Source organism: Miniopterus natalensis, chromosome 7, assembly GCF_054644295.1.
Source record: "Miniopterus natalensis isolate mMinNat1 chromosome 7, mMinNat1.hap1, whole genome shotgun sequence".
Classification (NCBI taxonomy): Eukaryota; Metazoa; Chordata; class Mammalia; order Chiroptera; family Miniopteridae; genus Miniopterus; species Miniopterus natalensis.
Genome location: NC_142087.1, coordinates 35398294 through 35416405, shown reverse-complemented (window position 1 = coordinate 35416405; position 18112 = coordinate 35398294). Strand labels below are relative to the sequence as shown.

At 50.8% G+C, this 18112-nt stretch overlaps 1 protein-coding gene across 2 annotated transcripts in view; it reads right to left on the bottom strand.

Moving 5' to 3' along the window:
- The window catches only part of ATP9B (ATPase phospholipid transporting 9B), a 118103-nt gene that overhangs the window by 11663 nt on the left and 88328 nt on the right, over window positions 1-18112 (bottom strand). For both annotated transcript variants that reach the window (XM_087818917.1, XM_087818918.1), the window contains exons 13-20: window positions 14603-14745; window positions 10400-10512; window positions 7178-7426; window positions 6211-6372; window positions 5627-5719; window positions 3936-4019; window positions 3435-3605; window positions 1467-1565 (exon numbers count right to left, since the gene is read on the bottom strand). In XM_087818917.1, coding sequence (XP_087675043.1) covers window positions 1467-1565; window positions 3435-3605; window positions 3936-4019; window positions 5627-5719; window positions 6211-6372; window positions 7178-7426; window positions 10400-10512; window positions 14603-14745 — 1114 coding nt within the window. The remainder of the gene's footprint in view (window positions 1-1466; window positions 1566-3434; window positions 3606-3935; window positions 4020-5626; window positions 5720-6210; window positions 6373-7177; window positions 7427-10399; window positions 10513-14602; window positions 14746-18112) is intronic.

Below are 18112 nucleotides of genomic sequence, written 5' to 3'. Positions count from 1 at the left end.
GTCCTGTGAGAAACGGCCCTGCCCAGTTTCTCCTGCGGCGCTGGGCACACGCCCCTCCTTGTCTAACCCTGACGCTTCCTGGCCCGTGGTAAGTGCAACCCAAGCCCCGCAGTTACCACAACACAGTGGATGGAAGAAGCTGGCTTATCCAGAAGAAGGGAATGGCCACCAGGAGCGCGAACTGCCTCACCTGTCAGGACAGGCCCACAGGACGCCAGGATAACCACTATTAAGTCTGTGGTGCGTCCGTCCATCCGGGGACTCCATCCAGTGCAGCCAGAGCAGCCCAGGGAGCCAGCTGCTCAGCACATGGGTGACCCGAGGTCAAGGTTTTCAGGATAGCCCGAGGCCCATGCTTTCAATTTAGTAAAGTCGCTCCTGTCTGTGCCACAGCTTCCAACCTGTCCCATTAGTTCACGCCAAGTACATGGAGAAGGAAAGGATTTAACGGAGTAAAATCAAGTCATAATGTTGAAATGCCGTTAATTTTAGAATGAAAACACTTCAGAAACCAACACACTGGTTTTTGATATTCTTTCTGTGCAGATTTTATGGCGCATAAAAGAAATGATATATTACAGGACTGAAGTAAATTAAAAGTTTCGTGCGGTCCAAATTAATCCCAGACTCATCTTTAAGTAGGTAGGTTTTATGGTGGAGATTTTAATTTGTGGGGCTATAACACTGAAAAGTCAACAAAAATTGATCTGAAGTTTTATCAGAACCATTAATAATTTAATTGCAAATAGTCGTCTGCAGGGCCTAATTTGCGATGCCGATGCTTCTAAATAAACTGCATTTACATGTAAATTATATTGAAATAACTATTTCTGTAGGTGCGAGCGCTGCATTTAGAGCAGACTCAGACACACACTGTCTGTTCACCCGACATCAATCACGCCCCAAGAAACTTTTATCTTTTGTTTGAATTAAATTAAAAATAACTAATACATACAGTAAACACATAAATTTAGATAATTTCTATTAATTTTCTTTGAGCTAATTAAGGAAGAGCGTTTACTCTGGGAAGGGGGGCAGATTAGACACATCCAACTCTGCATCAGAGCTGGTCCCACAGGGGCAGCTCTGCACCATGTGTGCTGTGAGTCACTTCGACGATGCAATTGGTAGCGATGTGCACCTTCACAGACTGAGCAGAGATGACTGCAGGATGTCTACTTTAAAGCAGATACTTAGCTGTATAAATAATTCTAATGCAACAATAGAAAAGTACTTTTAAATTTAGACAGAACCTGTTTCTATCAAAAAGCAGCTTTTGATCACAGTTGATGCAACTAGTAGAAATCTATTTTTATTGTTTTTATGAATTGAGTAAGAAAATTACAGTGTTTGTCTTTTAAATCTGATATTCAACAATTAGTAACGGCATATACATTCTCACAGAACCACTAGATTTTAATTGTGAGGTGCAACATTTAAAATTCAAGATTTCGACATAGACTTACGGGTCTGAAGACGTGAATGTCCTGTGTTCTCGACACCAAGTGTGAGCTCTTGGCGATGCAGGTGGCTGTCTCGAGCTTATCGCCTGTTAGCATCCATACCTAGGAGACAGTTTACCTGGTGAGCTTCAACACATCACACTTCATCTCTTAAAAATGTCTCCTCACAGGATATCTGCCTCCATGTTCACAGCACCACCATTCACAGCACCTGACCGTGGAGGCAACCTAAGCGTCCATCGTGGACGAATGGATGGGCAAACCTGCGGCATCCACCAGGTGACGTGTATGGACCCCGAGGACCTACGCTGAGTAAAGCAAGACCATCACGAAACAGTAAGTGCTGTCCGACTCCACCTGCATGTGGCCCCCGGAGTGGTTGGAGTGGCACAGGAAGTGGACGGTGGGGGCCGAGGCCGGGAGCTTGGTTTTGAGGGGACAGTGTGTTAGACTTACAAGGTGGTAAGTTCTGGAGGGTGGTGTCAGCTGCACGACAGTGTGAACACACTCGTGCCAGTGGGGTGTGCGCTTAACATGGGTACGGTGGTACATGTCATGATTTCCACAACCAAAACGTCTCTGTCGTCTGGCTTTGCTAAAACAAGTGGCAGCTAAGCGATGCTGAGGCTCAGAGCTGAGACCTGGAGGCACGTGAGTGACGGGGCTTAGGAATCGCATGGCTGAGGCTGCCGTGCATGTCGAAAGGCAGCGTTCACACAGCCTCGGGTGGCACACCAACGCCTGGGCACCGCACGGTCATTGACCAAGAGCTGGGAGGGTCTTGAGACTCTATTCCAGCCAGATGGCTTTCAGCTGGAAACGGGGGTTTGAAATAGGTGGACAGGTGCAGCTAAGCTGAAAGCTGTATCAGATAAAATGTTGTCATATTACTTTTACTGTGAATCATACACAACGCACGGACCATGTATATAACTCTCCCTAGAGTAATGAGAGAAAACCAGGACATTAAATGCATAACCAAAGGTCTGTCTATACATTTTTAGAACAAACTCCCAGTGACTTCCCATCATCTGGACTTTCCAGGTGTCTCATGCGTCACATAGAAACATGCATTTTTGGGAGCAGGAAACAGAAATGTCACACATGCTGATTCTGTGGGTGTGATGGGCTGTGGCTCTTCTCAGGTCTGAGCAGTGTGCTTTTTCTCTCACAGGCTTGTGTTCCCTGTACTGAGCCTGGACCTGGGCTCCGACACACAGTGATGACAGTTGGGAATGAGAGTCGCAGGGAACATGAACGGCCACACTGCAGGCCCGCGAGCAGCCCTGGCAGAGGACCTGTTGAAGTAGCACCCGGGGTTTCAGGGGGCGTGTGAAATCAGTCCCCATGTCAGGGAAGGGAATAAGGGGGTGTCTCAACAGGAAATGTAAGGCGAAAGAGAACCCTAGAAAGTCTTACCAAGTTCAGCCGGGAACTGATACAAGTTCCCAAATCTTTATATGGAGCGCTGACCACCCTAACCCACGGCTGATCTCGCACAGACAGGTAAGGAAGAGACAAGTCACAGCACAGTCGGTGGGGCATCTCCTCTAACAACTGCCCCCCTTCCCCCACAGCCAGGCCCAGATCACTGCATGCCTGAGGCTGAGTGGCCCTCCTGGCACGCTGGGCGTCCGTCCCTGACGCGGCTGAGAGGGGCGGGCGCAGCGCTGCCTCTGACCCTCCGCCGTCTTGCTGTCCAGCTACCCCCTAGCTTCTCTCCTGGAGCAGCTGTGCTCTTTTCTTTCTCGCAATTGCAGCCCCAGCCCCGCAGTGGCGCTGATGTAACTTCCCAGCATTCTGTAAGGGAGCCTTGGCTTCACGGGAGCCGCAGGTGAGGAAGCACCTTTCTGGAGCCCCGGAGGAGCTAATGTCTCATGTGCTCGGAAGGCGCACCCATGAGGAGGAGACGGCAGCATGGCGGTCAGGCTGTCACAGGGAAGCCGCCAGCAGACCAAGGACAGCCGGTACCTTGATGCCCGCGTTGCGCAGCATCTCCAGGGTGGGCCGCACGTCCGCCTGCAGCCGGTCCTCCACGCCCGTCAGGCACAGCAGCTGCATCTCCCGCTCCAGGCTCTCCACCACCGCAGCCACCTTCAGCGCCCGGTCGTGCACACTCAGCTTCGCCTGCAGGTAGCGGCTCTGCACGTAGGTTAGACAGACAGCTTGTACATGTGTGTCCCCCGTGTGCCCGCGACATGGCCTGAGTGTCGGCTCTGAGGACAGAGACGGGCTGTGCTACTATCATTTAGGACCTATGAACACATGGGAACTCACAGCACTAAGGAGACCCTCAGTTCCCACTCCCGCAGACTGCAGGAGAGGCGGGAACAGGACAGGTGGGGACTGATTCCTGATGCTCCCAGTGTGGCCACAGGCCTCACAGTTTCCCAGGAGCAGAGCTCACATCCTCAGGAGCACAGAGCCCCCAAGGGACACTGTCTGTGGTGTGGGGAGACCTGGTCTGCTCACCTCGAAGTCCTGGTACTGCTCCTCCGTAAGCGCCCTCTTCGCGACCACGAGGGTGCGCAGGCCTTCCCGGGCCATGTTTCCGCACTGGAAGAGAGGAGGCAGGTCACGGCCTCTCGTGTCAGTACCGGGGCGCGGGGCACAGTAGGGCTGGCATCGCAGCGCAGCTCCCGGATAACACGCATGTTCTTTCCCACCTCAAACCAGACTTATCAGAAACGGTCCCGGGACACTTAATCCTATGCCCTCCCTAGCGGCCCCACCGCACGGGTGACGGGAGGGGGCCAAGTGGGTTTGCTGACACTCCTGCTGGTTCCCCGGTCCACTAGCCTGACGCTCACAGTCGCACCTGCAGCGGGAAGCCGACAGAGCGACAGGAAAGCGACAGAGGTCCTATCGGGGACGGGGAGCCCAGGGCGTGGCGGTGTGCTCATCCTCGCCCCAGCGCTCCTACTGCCCAGTTCTAACTCCTGGGGGTGAACGGCCATTGTCAGCTGCGCTACGTCCGGGACATGGTTCTGGGTCTGTGCAGACTCCGCTGCAGGGTGGGTAAAACTGGCCCTTTCCTTTACATGACAAGTTAAAAGTGTTGGTGTTTCCCGTTGTTTTCCACTAGTTTTTAATATTCAGAAAGCACAAGTTTATAGGCAAGACTCCAGCCTGGGGCTTGTCTGAGACAGGAGCCTGACCAGCCCACAGGGACCCGGCTCCCAGCCGGCTGATCCCCCCAGTGAGGCCTCAGGCTGCGGGGCGGGGGGCAGAGATTCATAGGGGAGGACGGGGACGCTGAGGAGACAAGGCACAGGGCCGTTAATAACGTTCTCTCTGGGAAAGACAAGCTGCCATTATCTGTCTGGTGCAAGACATGTATTGACTTGACCTCATAAAGCTAAATAAAGTAAACAAGTATTTTATAATTAATTGCACATCATTATGACCAAAAGTAATTTTTATGGCATCTTACTAGGTCTTTGGGGAATTTAATGTATTCCTATCCCCGACTGAATCCCAGTCCTGAGGAGCTATTGATTCACGTTGCCAATACTGCCGTGGGGGTGGCCCGGCGCCGACAGGCCCCCTCTGAGCCCGTGGTGGGGAGATGCTGGAGCAGAAGCAACGCGCCAACAGGCCTGCGTTTGTAACGGAAGGGCCTTGGTTTTACTTTCAAATCCAGCTTCTTATTAATAGATAAGTGTAAACGACAAACACTATAACCTCATGGGGCCAAATACAAATCACATTTGGTGAGGGAGAATGTGATGAATAGAGCACTGGTTATGTTTACATCTTTCTTTATATTTTTAAAGTGAATCCTACGTACGAATCAGAATTAGATTAAGATTCTAATGAAAACCCCCTGCAAATAACTCAGGTTACAAAATGACTATATTAAAATAGAACTTCGGCTACATATTCATTATTATTTCATAATCTTCTGCGTTTCCCCTCATCTTCCCGGGGCCGGCCTGTGCGTGTGACGCATGCACACAGAGCCCAGCACCGGGCCGCCCCGCGGGCTGAGAGGCGCTGCCGTCACCCGAGACAGCACAGAGGGAAACGCCATCTTGCAAAACTACTGCGTCGGGTTTGAAACCCGGCATCGCAATTTACTCCCGGGTCCCAGGTCGACCGGCTGGGAGAGGACAGTCTGCTGTCTGCTCGCTGAGCTCGTTCCCCGCCAGCGCCGCCGTTACCTCCTCCTCCAGCCAGTCGTTGTACTGGACGATGGTGGACATGACGGCGTCGGCACCTTTCATGTAGAAGGTGATTTCAGCCGTGGACTCGTCCTGCGAGGAAGGCGAACAAACAGGCAGCTTAGGCACGCGGCTCCCCCGCAGGCTCGCAGCAGCGTCTCCCCGCGGTGCCCTGTGCTGCGCCCACCACACCCCTTCCCACAGACTGCGTGCCCAGGCCCGGGCGCAGAGGCCGAGACCACGGCTGCAGACCTTGAGATGCTACACTGTACTCGGAGTAAAATTAGTTACTGGACATAGCCCTGGACTTAATTCTCTCCACTTTTCACCGTCTGGTTGAATAAGCTTCCTGTGTAGCCAACTTCCAATATGCAGTTTTGGCATTTGTTAAAAATGCAACGGGGGTGTATTTCAGCAAATTATGGTCATAAGTCATTCTTGCTTTAGTTAAAGCAGGCTCCCGCTGTTGAAAACAAAACAGAGCGAGGACATGACACCTTTCACCGGCCCTGCCTTGGTCTCAGGAGAGCTACCTGAAGTCACCCCTTTCTCTGTGCCAGTCACTGGCGGAGGAGTGCGCCTACCCTGACGATGATGCCCATGCGCTTGCCCTCGGACGTGAAAGGGAACATCTGCAGCACGCAGTAGGTCAGGATCTGGCCACCAGGCGTCCTCAGCTGCATGGATGTGAGGTCTCTGTTGACCAGGGTGAGGCCGACGCTCTCCGTCCACTGCACCAGGGCCACCTGGGGGAGACCAGAGACAGGTGAGGCCACTGGCTTCCCCAGAAGGGAAGCAACAGGCTGGCGGTAGGAAAGCTTGCCGAGAGGTAGCCAATTCACAGAGCTCACTGTGCTGAGACGTGGGAGTCTGTGGCTGTCAGTGCTCACTTGTAGTAGCATCGCCACAGGCCAACGACAGCAGGACAGAGCCCTGGGTCTTGCTCTGAGACCACAGCTGTGGCCGAGTGTGCTCTGGTGTACCAGCCGCCCAGAGCCAGGGCTTAGCGGGCACACGGCCAGAGGGCTCAGCGCTGGGTGGGCACTTGCTACTCAGCTTTCCAAGGTCCTTTCTGAGTCCAGGAGCGGATGGGAGAGTGAGCCATCTGATTCCCTGTTCATCTGACCTTTTTCTAAAATTAGAGATAAGCTGGTGACTGGTTACCTCTATGGCTACTGTGTCCACATGTAACATTTGAGTTTGTAGGAGAAAAAGCAGCAAAGGGCATGCTCCTCTGCTCCACACGGCGACTGTACTGCACAAACATTCCCTGGGGTCTCGTGAAGAAAGTCAACAGACAAGGAGGACCATTGTATCAGGATGGCGAAGACACATGACTGCGCTTTCATTTTACTTTCTATGCACTCAGTGCACCAGACTTCAGCCTTTAAAGTTTACATAGCAGAGTTAGCCTAAGACAAGTGGAACAGAGTAGTTTCAGGAAAGCAGGAGTGAGAGAGCCTGTGGGCCCCAATGAAACACACCGGCAGACACCGCTTTGTGCTCTGAGGACTAACACAGGGAAACAACTTCCTTGAGAGGCAGACTGACCTCGTCGGGGCTGGAGGCCTGGTAGGTGCGGTTCTCGTCGCTGAAATCCTGGTCCACCTCCGCGTACTCGGTCTCCCCGGTTGTGCTGGCGCGAGACTCGTACACCGGCGTCACGTTGTGGCACAGCGCAATGGCAGTCACCGCTTCGTGGACGCGGCTGCTCACACTTTTCCTAACCTTGGGGCCCGAAGCCTGGGCTTTCCTTGGTGGAGTTGAACTGGTGGTGTTCCCACTGGCCTGAGAGTGCAGCTGTGAACACGGAAGCCACACGCTGAGAATGAAGCAAGCTGACACCAGACCTGTTAATACCTACATCTCATACACCAACCAGCTGGGGTAGGAGGGGAGCCTGGTGACTCCCCGGCCTGGTTCTGATCTACATCACACCTGCTGGTAGGATAAGGTTTATTGGCCCGTGGCAAAGGGCTCTGGTATTTCCCAGTCGTCAAGCACCCCAAACTATTTGCTATAATGCTAACATCTGACAGTTTCCTTTACTAGAGTCACTCTAACTGTGGCATTAACTTGCTGAGTCCTTCATAATTCCTGTTTACTCACTACTTCCAAGAGCAGAATAAGTTTGAGAACAAAATACTGGGTGTCTCCCCAAAATGTATACACACTTTAACAGCTGAGAGCTCAATTCTGAAAATGAAATGTATTTTAATAAACACTGTCTTTCTGATTATTCAAAGGGTGTGTGTACATTTTTGGGGAAACCCTATAGAATGCTGTATGATACAACCTCTCATTTTTCTTTACAAATGTTCTACTTAACATGGCATAAACCTTTGCTGAGCACGTAAATCAACCCAGCCTGCTGCAGTCTCTGGAGCCGGGGCCCAGCTCTGCAGGTCACAGTAACCGACACTCCCTGCATTCCTCTCAAAACCCTGCTCCTGAAGTAACGGCCCACTTAGTGTGGGTGTCTGCTTGGCTCTCCCACGTTCAGCTGCGTTCAGGGGACTCAGCTCCCCGCCAGGCGGGTGACTTTTATCATTCCACCTCCTGCTCAGGGAGGGACACGCCCCTGGCCCCGCAGGACTGTCAAACAGTTCTCCAGGAACTCAGAGTTACCGTGAGGGCCCTCCTAGTGCCGAGCCTGCCACCTTGGACGGGCGCGCAGAGCCGCTGAACCGTGACTGCTCTGCCCATCAAATTACAGTGCTGCCTAATGGAGGGTTTAACGTCTCCGCTCAGCTGCGCTCCTGTCAGCGAGCGTCAGCCCACATCTGTGTTCTGTGCGCACCCTGCCCATACCAGAGAACTCGCCGATGCCCGCCTTCTGCAGGAGGCCCTGCTCGCTGAGGGCTGCATAATTTAATTCCACACAAATCCCATTATAGACGTGCCCTCTACCACCAGTGCTTCCAGTGGGAAATATAACCAGGTTACAAAAGATCCGTGCACATTACAGCAGACCTAGTAGGCTACTGTCTTCTACTGTCACCTCAATAATAAAGAACATAAGGAGTAAAGTGAATTTCACATAAAAAGTACCGTCTAACCAAGCAATCAACAGATAGCTTTTAGTTAAAAAAAAAAAAAAAAAATTTTCCTCTTAGATGGGAAAATATTAAATATTTGCTATTTTTATATAATGACATTGTTTCTGCTTTTACTTTTTTCCAGTAAAATCACTTATTTAGAGTTATTACAATCATATTCATGGATGATATAAATAATTTTTGAAAGAAACAGACATCACCTGGTACCATTTCAATTCCAACACAGGTTACTAGGAGAGGGAAAAAGACTTTTTAGATTTTTCTTCTATTAATAAATACTCTGGATTACAATACACTATTGAAATGAGTAACACCTGAATTAATAAAGTGCTTGGTTTTGAGTATCTGTGCATGTGTGTGTGTTTGTAAGTGTATAAACTCTGCATATGATAATTATGTACACATGATAAATATGTACACACATGGTAAATATGTACACACGATAAACATGTACACATCTAATAAATATGTACACATATAAGACTGTTTCATTTGACAGCATCTCAAAAGTAAAGTATATGCAAGTGCATTCAGTGCAGTCAGCGCAGACCCAGGTGGAAATGGGTGATACAAACTTAAGAGTCTGCCAAGTCGCCTGCTTTGGCCCCGAGGGAGCCCTGCAGGGCAGGACCAAGGTGCACTGAGCCATGGCTGCCCTGGGGAGTGAGGTGTACTCTGACCCTGACACACCTTGGCTCATTATCACATGGGTGACTCGATTCTACAACAAACCAAGCAAGAGGCAGAGGAAAAGCCCAAGGAAGCAATGACTCCTGACACAGACGCAGCCTCACATGCAAGCATCCTCAATTCCCCTGGCTGCTAGGTGTGATGCTCTGAGTCAGTGATTCCAAGTCACAGGATAGATAAAAGGAAATCCAAAGGAAGGAAACACACTACCTGGGAACAGAGCTATGGAAATTGTGGAGCTTAAAAATTAAGCACTGGAAAATGGTCTATCTCCAGACCCTTCACAGACCTCAACATGACCTGCACACATGCACTGGCCCCGACATGTCCATGTCCAAGGTCAGAAGCCTGGAATCTCAGGACCCCAGGCCAGACTCAGTGGCAGGAGCCCGCTGCCTACACGACAGGCAGTAACCGCCAGGCTGCACCCCGATGTGAAAGCACCATTACTCTCACATGATGGTGTGGCCCAGTGAGAAGTCGAGATTTGGGTTACGTCATAAAAGAGTCCTTCTCTATTAGAGAGCCAGACTGAACATTTAGGTGGAATAACGGGGTGTGGGAGTTTCACTGGAAAACCAGGGGTGGTGGAGCGCGAGCAGCCCCACAGTGCACTGCACCTGCTGATGTGCACACCAGGCACACGGGTCTAGCACTGTGCTTCCTACTTCTGTTTACTGAAAGGGTGAAGAAAGGAAAGGGCATATGAGGAAGTCTCGTTAGTTATGAAGAAACACGGAGGGGATAAGAAATGTTTGATGAAGATTCTACTTAGAAGTCTTGTTAACCATGTTAGAGAAATAATTTTACAAACAGCTAAGAAAATTTAACATGAGCAAGGATTCAAGGCCATGACACCTTGTTTGCTTCCACAGTTTAGAGATGCCTATTTAAAACTAGTGCCCAACCTGCCGCTTGATTTATAAATCAGAACCAATGACACACTCATGCTTTGCAACAATGGGAGGAGTTTGTTAGAGTGCAGACCAGCACCTGGCGGGTCACAGGAGGTCTGGCGGCTTACCTGTGCATAGGAGCTCCTGACGTGGCTCTGGATCTCATCCATCGTGTCTGTCCCATAGGACACAGTGCCCAGATGCAGCCGCTTAAATACCATTTCGTTCTGGGTGAGAGTTCCTGTGACAGAAGGAGCAACAGAACATGAGTGCATCCCGGTGGCCCATGAGGACCGTGGCTTCCCTCCCTGACACACGGCTGCCGCCACAGCCTTCTGCTCCAGGACAGTCTCCTGAAATGTGAGTTGCCACTCTTTTCATTTTACTAGTGAGGACAAGCAGTCTCTTCCCAGCATGCTGAGCTCCTGTCTAACAACTTTAATGATGGGAAGGGGCCTAGTTCTATGAAGAGTCTCCCCTCTGCCTTTCAGTTCAGATCTGTTACTTGGTGCAAACTCCATTTTGCAGGTTCTGGAAGCAACAAGCACAAAGCTGCAACACTGAGCCACAGCTTTATAATCACATGGCAGAGCACTGCCCCAAACTAGTGTGTCTATCAATCATTTAAAAAACAGCAACCCTATTTTGAACAATTAAGCATTTTTAATTGAACAAAAGCAGACACATCAAACCCCAGGAGGAAGAAAGGAGGCGAGCAGGAGGGAAGGCCCGTCTGTTCTGTAGTGTGAGTTGCCCGAGTGCTCACTGGCTCCTCGGGATGAGAACAGTGTCTAAGTGGTCACAAGTCACTCCTTGGGGCTGCCAGCTGGCTGGGGCCAGACACTAGTGTGAGCGTGAGGCAGTGAGGAAGGCAGGGTAAGGGGTGCCTGAGGTCAACTTTCTGAGGGCTTGTGGTTTTGGCTTCCTATGGAAAAGATACACAAGCAGACGCAGGGAAGCAGCGTCAGGAGAGAGAGGCAGGCAGAGATGGCACCGCATACTTCAGACCCCCGGTGAGCTTTCATTCCGTGGCAATACATTCACGGTGCTACACGCCCTAGGGCTCGGAAAGGAGACCCCAACACTTGCTATGCATCACTTAACATAAAAATACACTGTGATATGTGCACATAACTTCGGCCTATCTGGTTTCGAAGAAGAGACTGGGAGTCCTGAACCCCTGACAGGTACGTGCCAGGCCTGTTCCCACGGCTCTGGTGCTGTCCCCCTGGGCTTCCCTGAGCTCATCTCAAAGCCACAGATCAGTCTGGGGAATACTGTTGCATTTTAACACTATGAACTACTGACTGTATTTCTGATGCCTTTGTAAATGGAATGGTGTACTCAGTTCTATTTTTGGACAGTTTATTGCTACTGTATAAAAATACAATTCATTTTGGTATATTGATCTCATAACTTGAAACCTTACTAAACTTGTTTGTTGGTTCTAATACATTTTTAGAAGATTCCTTAGGGTTTTCCATACAGAGACTGTGTCACACATGGTCTTGCCTGACTGCCTTGGTGAGACCCTTGAATGCTCACAGCAGCACTGAGCAACGTTGCTCTGAGTAGAACTGGCAAAACCAGAACTGCGCTGATGTCTGTCAACATAACTGGTAAATGACACGTGGTATGAAACACACGATGGGGTTACGTCAAATGTGGAGAGCGATAAATCCTGAAGGCCTGTCATTTGAATCAAACACTGCCTAACAATTTTTGCCACACCTTCTAAAATTCTAACTTGCTGATAAATCATGTTTTAAGCCACGAAAAACTGATATAATCGGCATTTCTCATCGAATGAACCATGAAATATTTGTGTTATTTTGCCATTTGAATAAATGAATTCACATCTTGTTGGGTTAAAGACACAAGTATTTTTGCAGACATGGCTTTAGGTGAGTGCATATATAATTTCTCACATTTTAAGATGAATCCCAAAAATATTTTTTTTTTAATTTCAAGGGAGTTTTGCATCCACAGCTGACTGCGGGACGCTGAGTAGGATGGTCATGCCGAGGCTGCAGCGAACGTGGGAGACGACACCAGTCACCACAGGAGTGGGTAAGAAACTTACTTTCCAGACCTATCTCCTGATCTCAACCAACAGATGGTTCCCACGGTCTGTGCCATCTCACTGCCGCAGGAGTCAGTGTTCCCGAGGCTGAGGCGGGGCGCAGGGGACCAGCTGAGCCCGGCAGAGGCTGAGCGCCGCCAGGCCGCCCAGAGGCCTGGTCACCATGGTGGCTCCACGGACAGGAAAGGCCCTTCGACCAAGGTCGTTTGTGACTCCCGAGGAAAAAGGCTGCAGCCCGTAACGCGGCAGGTTCGGACCACGGGCGCAGGAGGCCGCCGACGCCCCGCAGGGGCCCCGCGCGCGGACGCAGGGCTTTCCCGTGACCCGCCCCCGCGCGTACCTGCCTCCGACCCACGCGGCCGCCCGCCGCCGGGCGCGAGGGCAGCCGGCCCAGCCCACAGGCCGACCCCGCGCGGGTTCTGGGTCAGCAGACGGGCCGACGGCTGCGTCAAAACAGCGCTACTCGGACCCTCCGCGAAAGGACAGCCGCCACCTCCGCGTGACTGACCCGCGGAGCGCGGACCCCCGAAAGCACCGCGTCGCGCAGCGCGGTCGCCCGCGGGGCTCGCTGTCCCCGGCTCTCGGGAGCCCCGGGGCGGGGGCTGTGCCTGCGGGACCCGCACCACCTCCCGCAGCGCGGCCTCAGCACAGCCCCCGCCCCGTGGGCGCCTGGCAATGGATGGCACAGTAAACGCGAGTCCTAAGAAACCTGCCGCTTCCCGGTGTCCCCAGCGAGGGCTCTGCTCCGCAGCAGGAGATAAAAACTCCCCACGGGCGCGGTGAACGGGCGACTGGCCCCGGCTGCTCCCGCTGGTCAGCATCGGGTAAGCTGAGGCCGCGGTTCTCATCCACCAGGGACGGGAAGCAGCACATTCCTCGGCTCCGGGAGCGCCCGCCGAGCAGCCCGAGCCCCCCACCCCCCGCGGCCAGAGGGCCGGCTCCGCCCCAGCGCCCGGGAGGGCCCGCGCCCCTCGCTGCCGCGCTCAGAGCCCGCGCGGGTGGGGCCGACAGGCGGCGAGCCCGTCCGCGCTCCGCGTGGCCCCGGCAGGTGGCCGCAGCGACACCCCCGCTGTGCCCTGGGCCGCCGAGGCCCCGCGGCCCCGGAGGGAGACCACCCGACCTGTTCAGTGTCTATTTGTCTTGACTGCCCCACGCTTCCCGCTGCGTTCTCACGGCGCGTCTGTCCCTGCTGCGGGACAGAGGCGTCTGCACCTGCGCCTGGCGCCCCGCACGCGGCCGCGCCCCGCACAGCGGCGCCTCTGGCCTGGAGCCCGGCCCTCGGCCCACTGACCGCGTTCCCGGTGCCCTCCCGCCCCGCCTCCTGCCCGCGGCGCCCTCCCGCCCGCGGCGCCCTCCCGCTCCGCCTCCCGCCCGCGGCGCCCTCCCGCCCCGCCTCCCGCCCGCGGCGCCCTCCCGCCCGCGGCGCCCTCCCGCCCGCGGCGCCCTCCCGCCCGCGGCGCCCTCCCGCCCGCGGCGCCCTCCCGCCCCGCCCTCCTCCTCCTTTGGCCCTGCTGCGATGGCTGGCACAACAGGTGTGAGGCAGCAGTTAGACTTTTTTCTTCTTCCTATCATGAGGATTTTCGTATTTTATTTAAAACGCTGAAATTTATTTGAGATATCTTCTTTACCACTTACACAAATGTTATTTCTAGTTCACTAGTAATTACTTGAATTAAATCATAAACTAGTAAGTCATGGAGGGACTGAACCCTTCGATGTGGCCTTTAATAGCAGTGCATTCAAACTATTTTCTCTAGCACGTTATGGATCGACACAAAGTCTTTGGGAAAAAAACAAAAACAAAATAAAGACAAATAGAATGTTGGACATGAAACCTCACGGTGAGATATATCATTTGTGGTCAGGCTCTTTAGGAGAATATCATTGTTAAAACACCAAATTCACATCTTATTGTTTTCTCCTAATAGCTCACACGTCTTTCTATAATAAACAAGCAATTTTTTGCTCTCAAAATGCCACTAGAGAGGTGTAATAAAAGCAGTTAAATAAAAATATAAAAAACTGTGAGGCTGTAGAAAATTCAAAATATAAAAACGTCCTTCCAATCTGAGAATATTTTGCTAATTCTGATGATACTGTGTATATTAGAAGATAGAGTAATTGTGTCAGTTTTCAAAAGCAGAGTCTGAGAAACGCTAAATATGACTCAGTGCTGTTGTGTGCGCCCCCCCCATAAACCCACGCAGACACACCCCAGGCCACCCCGAGGCACACACAGGAGCGGTACCTGTCTTATCCGTGAGCAGGTACACCAGGCGGCCCAGCTCCTCCGGGATGGTGCTGGTCCGGACCACTGTGCCGGGGATGTTTTCATCCCTCATCACCATCCACCCGTACGCTGCTTTGCCCATGTCCAAGTTCACACGCAAACTGCCAAATAAAACCACCGCCGTGGTTAGTGTGATCCAAAGCTGTGAATACTAACATGCTCCTAGTTTCCATATAAACGTATATACACATATATGCATTATCTTTAACTTTACATGGAATAAGTAACATTGAATGTTAAACTTTAAAATAAGTGAATTTTTGTCCTTTAAGTCAACACACCTTTCTACACCCCAGGGCACATCTGCAGGTGGTGGAGTGGTTACTCATGTTGCCCTTCAGCGTGACCTGTGACGTCGGATGGGAAGGAGGAAGGTGCAGGCAGGGTGTCAGGCCCTGTCCCCCTGGGAATGAACATCAGAAACGGGTCTCGTTTCACGGCAAGAACACACACTCCCTGGTGACATCATCCGAATCCTAAGCAAGGTTCCCGATGCCGTCACAGATGCTGAGGTCCTCCCAGAACTGCATCAGTGTCTTCTCAGCATCATCTCAGTTGCAGCAAAAGCCTGGGCAAAGGTCGTCCTCAGGCAGTAGGCCTTAAAAGCTGCTGTAATTCCTTGATCCGCTTGATCAAAGAGGTAAAGTTTGGAGAAACACCACTTTGATACCGGGAAGATGATCACCAGTAAAGAGAGGGTGCCAGGAGGATTATTAACAATAAGCAGAATCTTGAGAGGAACGCTCTTCTCCACAGTCCTCCATCCCCGGGCACAGCATCAGGAGGGCATCCTGGAGGCAGCGCTGGGTCGTCGTGACCTACTGCTCCGCAGCGCACTGGCAGTGTGTGCTCACTGATGTGCCTGAAGGTCCTGGGTTCTCCCTGTGCCCACCCACAGCGTGCCTCAACGTGTAACCTGCAACACCACCCCCAAGCAAGACAGTTATCTTGTCCTTCAAAGCCTTGAAACCGGCATTGACTGGGTCTCCTTAGGGGTGAGAGTCCTTTTAGGCATCTACTTCCAGAGCAGAAAGGTTTCATTCACATTGAATATTCACTCCAACAAGTAATCTCTCTCCAAAGTCGGCTTATCCAGAGTTCCCAACATCCTTCAGCCGCCTTCACATCAGCACTCACAGGCTCACCGCTCACTCTCACGTTACGGAGTAAGTAACAATTTCTGAATAGTTTAACCCACCTACAGCTAGCAGTCAATTCAACACTGGCCAGGCTCAGCTTTTTTTTTTTTTAAATATATCTTTATTGATTTCAGAGAGAAGAAAGGAGAGGGACAGAAACATCAATGATGAGAGAGTCATCGATCAGCTGCCTCCTGCACGCCCCTGACTGGGGATTGAGCCCGCAACTTGGGCATGTGCCCTGACTGGGAATCGAACCCCAATCGCCTGGATCCCAGGTCGACACTCAACCACTGAGTCACATCCAGCCGGGCAAGGCCCAGCCTTTTCTTTAACATCGTTTTTGCTCTGGCCGTGGTCATCATGGTGCTGAGTGGGATATGCAGGTGTCTGGTCTTCAATCTAGGTCAACAGAAGTGTCTCCATGTCTGAAGGAGGCCCTTCTTGAACTTTTTTTTTTATTAATGTTTTTATTCATCTTTTTAGAGATGGAGGAAGGGAGAGGGAGAGTGAAACAGAAACATCGATGAGAGAGAAACATCCATTGGCTGCCTTCTGCACAGCCCCTACTGGGGATGGAGCCCGAAACCTGGGCATGTGGTCTGACCGAGAATCAAACCTCTTGGTACCTGGGATAACGATTGACCACTGAGTAACAGGCGCAGGATCCCTTCTTGCATTTTTGTTAGTCTTGTTACTTTCCCACATCCATGGTCCTTAATCATTTTAAATTTCATTTCCACATCAATTATTCAACATGGCCTCTGACTGGCAACAACATTAGCGGTGATTTCATATGCTTAGGGGTCATGATGAATAGAACAACATGAGATTAAATGAGCACAAGAGAAAACGATACAGTAATTATGAGATGGGTGAGGCTGCTGCTGGATAACAGGACACAGCGTTTTATGGCAAACTTTATCTTAGGGGACCACCATCACATATGTGGCCCATCACTGAGGAAACATCATTGGACATCTGACTGTAGGTCTACTTTGTTGATAAAAGAAAGCTTGCTGCATTCTCAAGAAGAAGGTTTACCACATTTGGAACCTCAAAATTTTACCCTTGGAAAGTTCTGCCATGGAAGTTAATCAGAAATTTTTATTCAAATTTGTGTAGCATTCTTTATATAAAAATTGCAAGAAAGTTCTGTGATCTTGGGTAATGGCAGGCTATTTTATTTAAATCGATGTTCCCACCAAAACAGTAAGAAATGCCATATAAAATATTTTTTAATTCTTCAAAGAAATAAGGAGCTGACTAGATAGTGAGGAATTTCTAGGCCACATTGAAATCAGTTACCAGAGACGTAAAGGATTCCAAAATCTCCTTTTTTCTGAGGTCACATGCAACCCCCAGGAGTCTGAACTGTCTCAACAGTCTACACCTGCACAAGGGAGCAAAAACGAAGATCAGGACCATCAAGAGGCAGAGGTCCAACAAATGTTCCTCCTTCTCGGGACAGGTGGGGATACAAAGAGCAACGATCTCAAGCTAAGGGAGACCTGCAAGTGAGAAGGCCTGCATGTGGTGATGGAGCCAGGCTCAGGTTTCCTTCGTAATTTGGGGACTCTGACTCTCGAATGCGGATCACGTTTCCAGGACAGGTGGAACTGCCAAGAACGCAGCAGAAGGGGAGTGCATGTGTCTTGGGAAACATACTTTCACTTTGATCTCAAATGATTTCTAAAACCAGCTTTTCAAATTACCAATAAAAAGCCCAAATAAACTCAAACAAAACATAACACCACATAGCGTACAGTGAAACAACGTACCACTAGCAACAGTCAGAACAAAAAAATAGAAAAGAAAAAGACTGATAAAGGTGTCAGACATAACGTGTGACAGAAAGAGACTATAAAACAACTGGATGCATAAGGAAAGTGAAAAAAATACTTGCATGGAATGCTTTATATTTGCAAATATAAAAATGAAATAATGTGATAAAAAACATAGAATTTTGATAACTAAAAATCAATAACTGAATTAAGAAACTGATTGGTTTAACAGCTGATTAGACACTGCCAAAGATGAAATTAGTGACTTGGGAAACAGGCCACTAGCAAAGATATAGAATGAAGCTTGTAGACAAAAAGGTGGAAAATACAAAAGCAAGCAGAGGAGAAACAAAGGGTATGGTGAGGACACCTAAAACTTGAACTGACGTCCCCAGAAGAGAGGAGGCAGAATGGGCAGTGGCACTATCTGAAGAGAATGGCTGTGAACTTTCGAGGATGAGTGAAAGAAACCGATCTACAGTCAGGAAGCCGGATGAACGCCCAGCATCACACACAAGGCAACTTCTGCGCAGACACATCGTGGC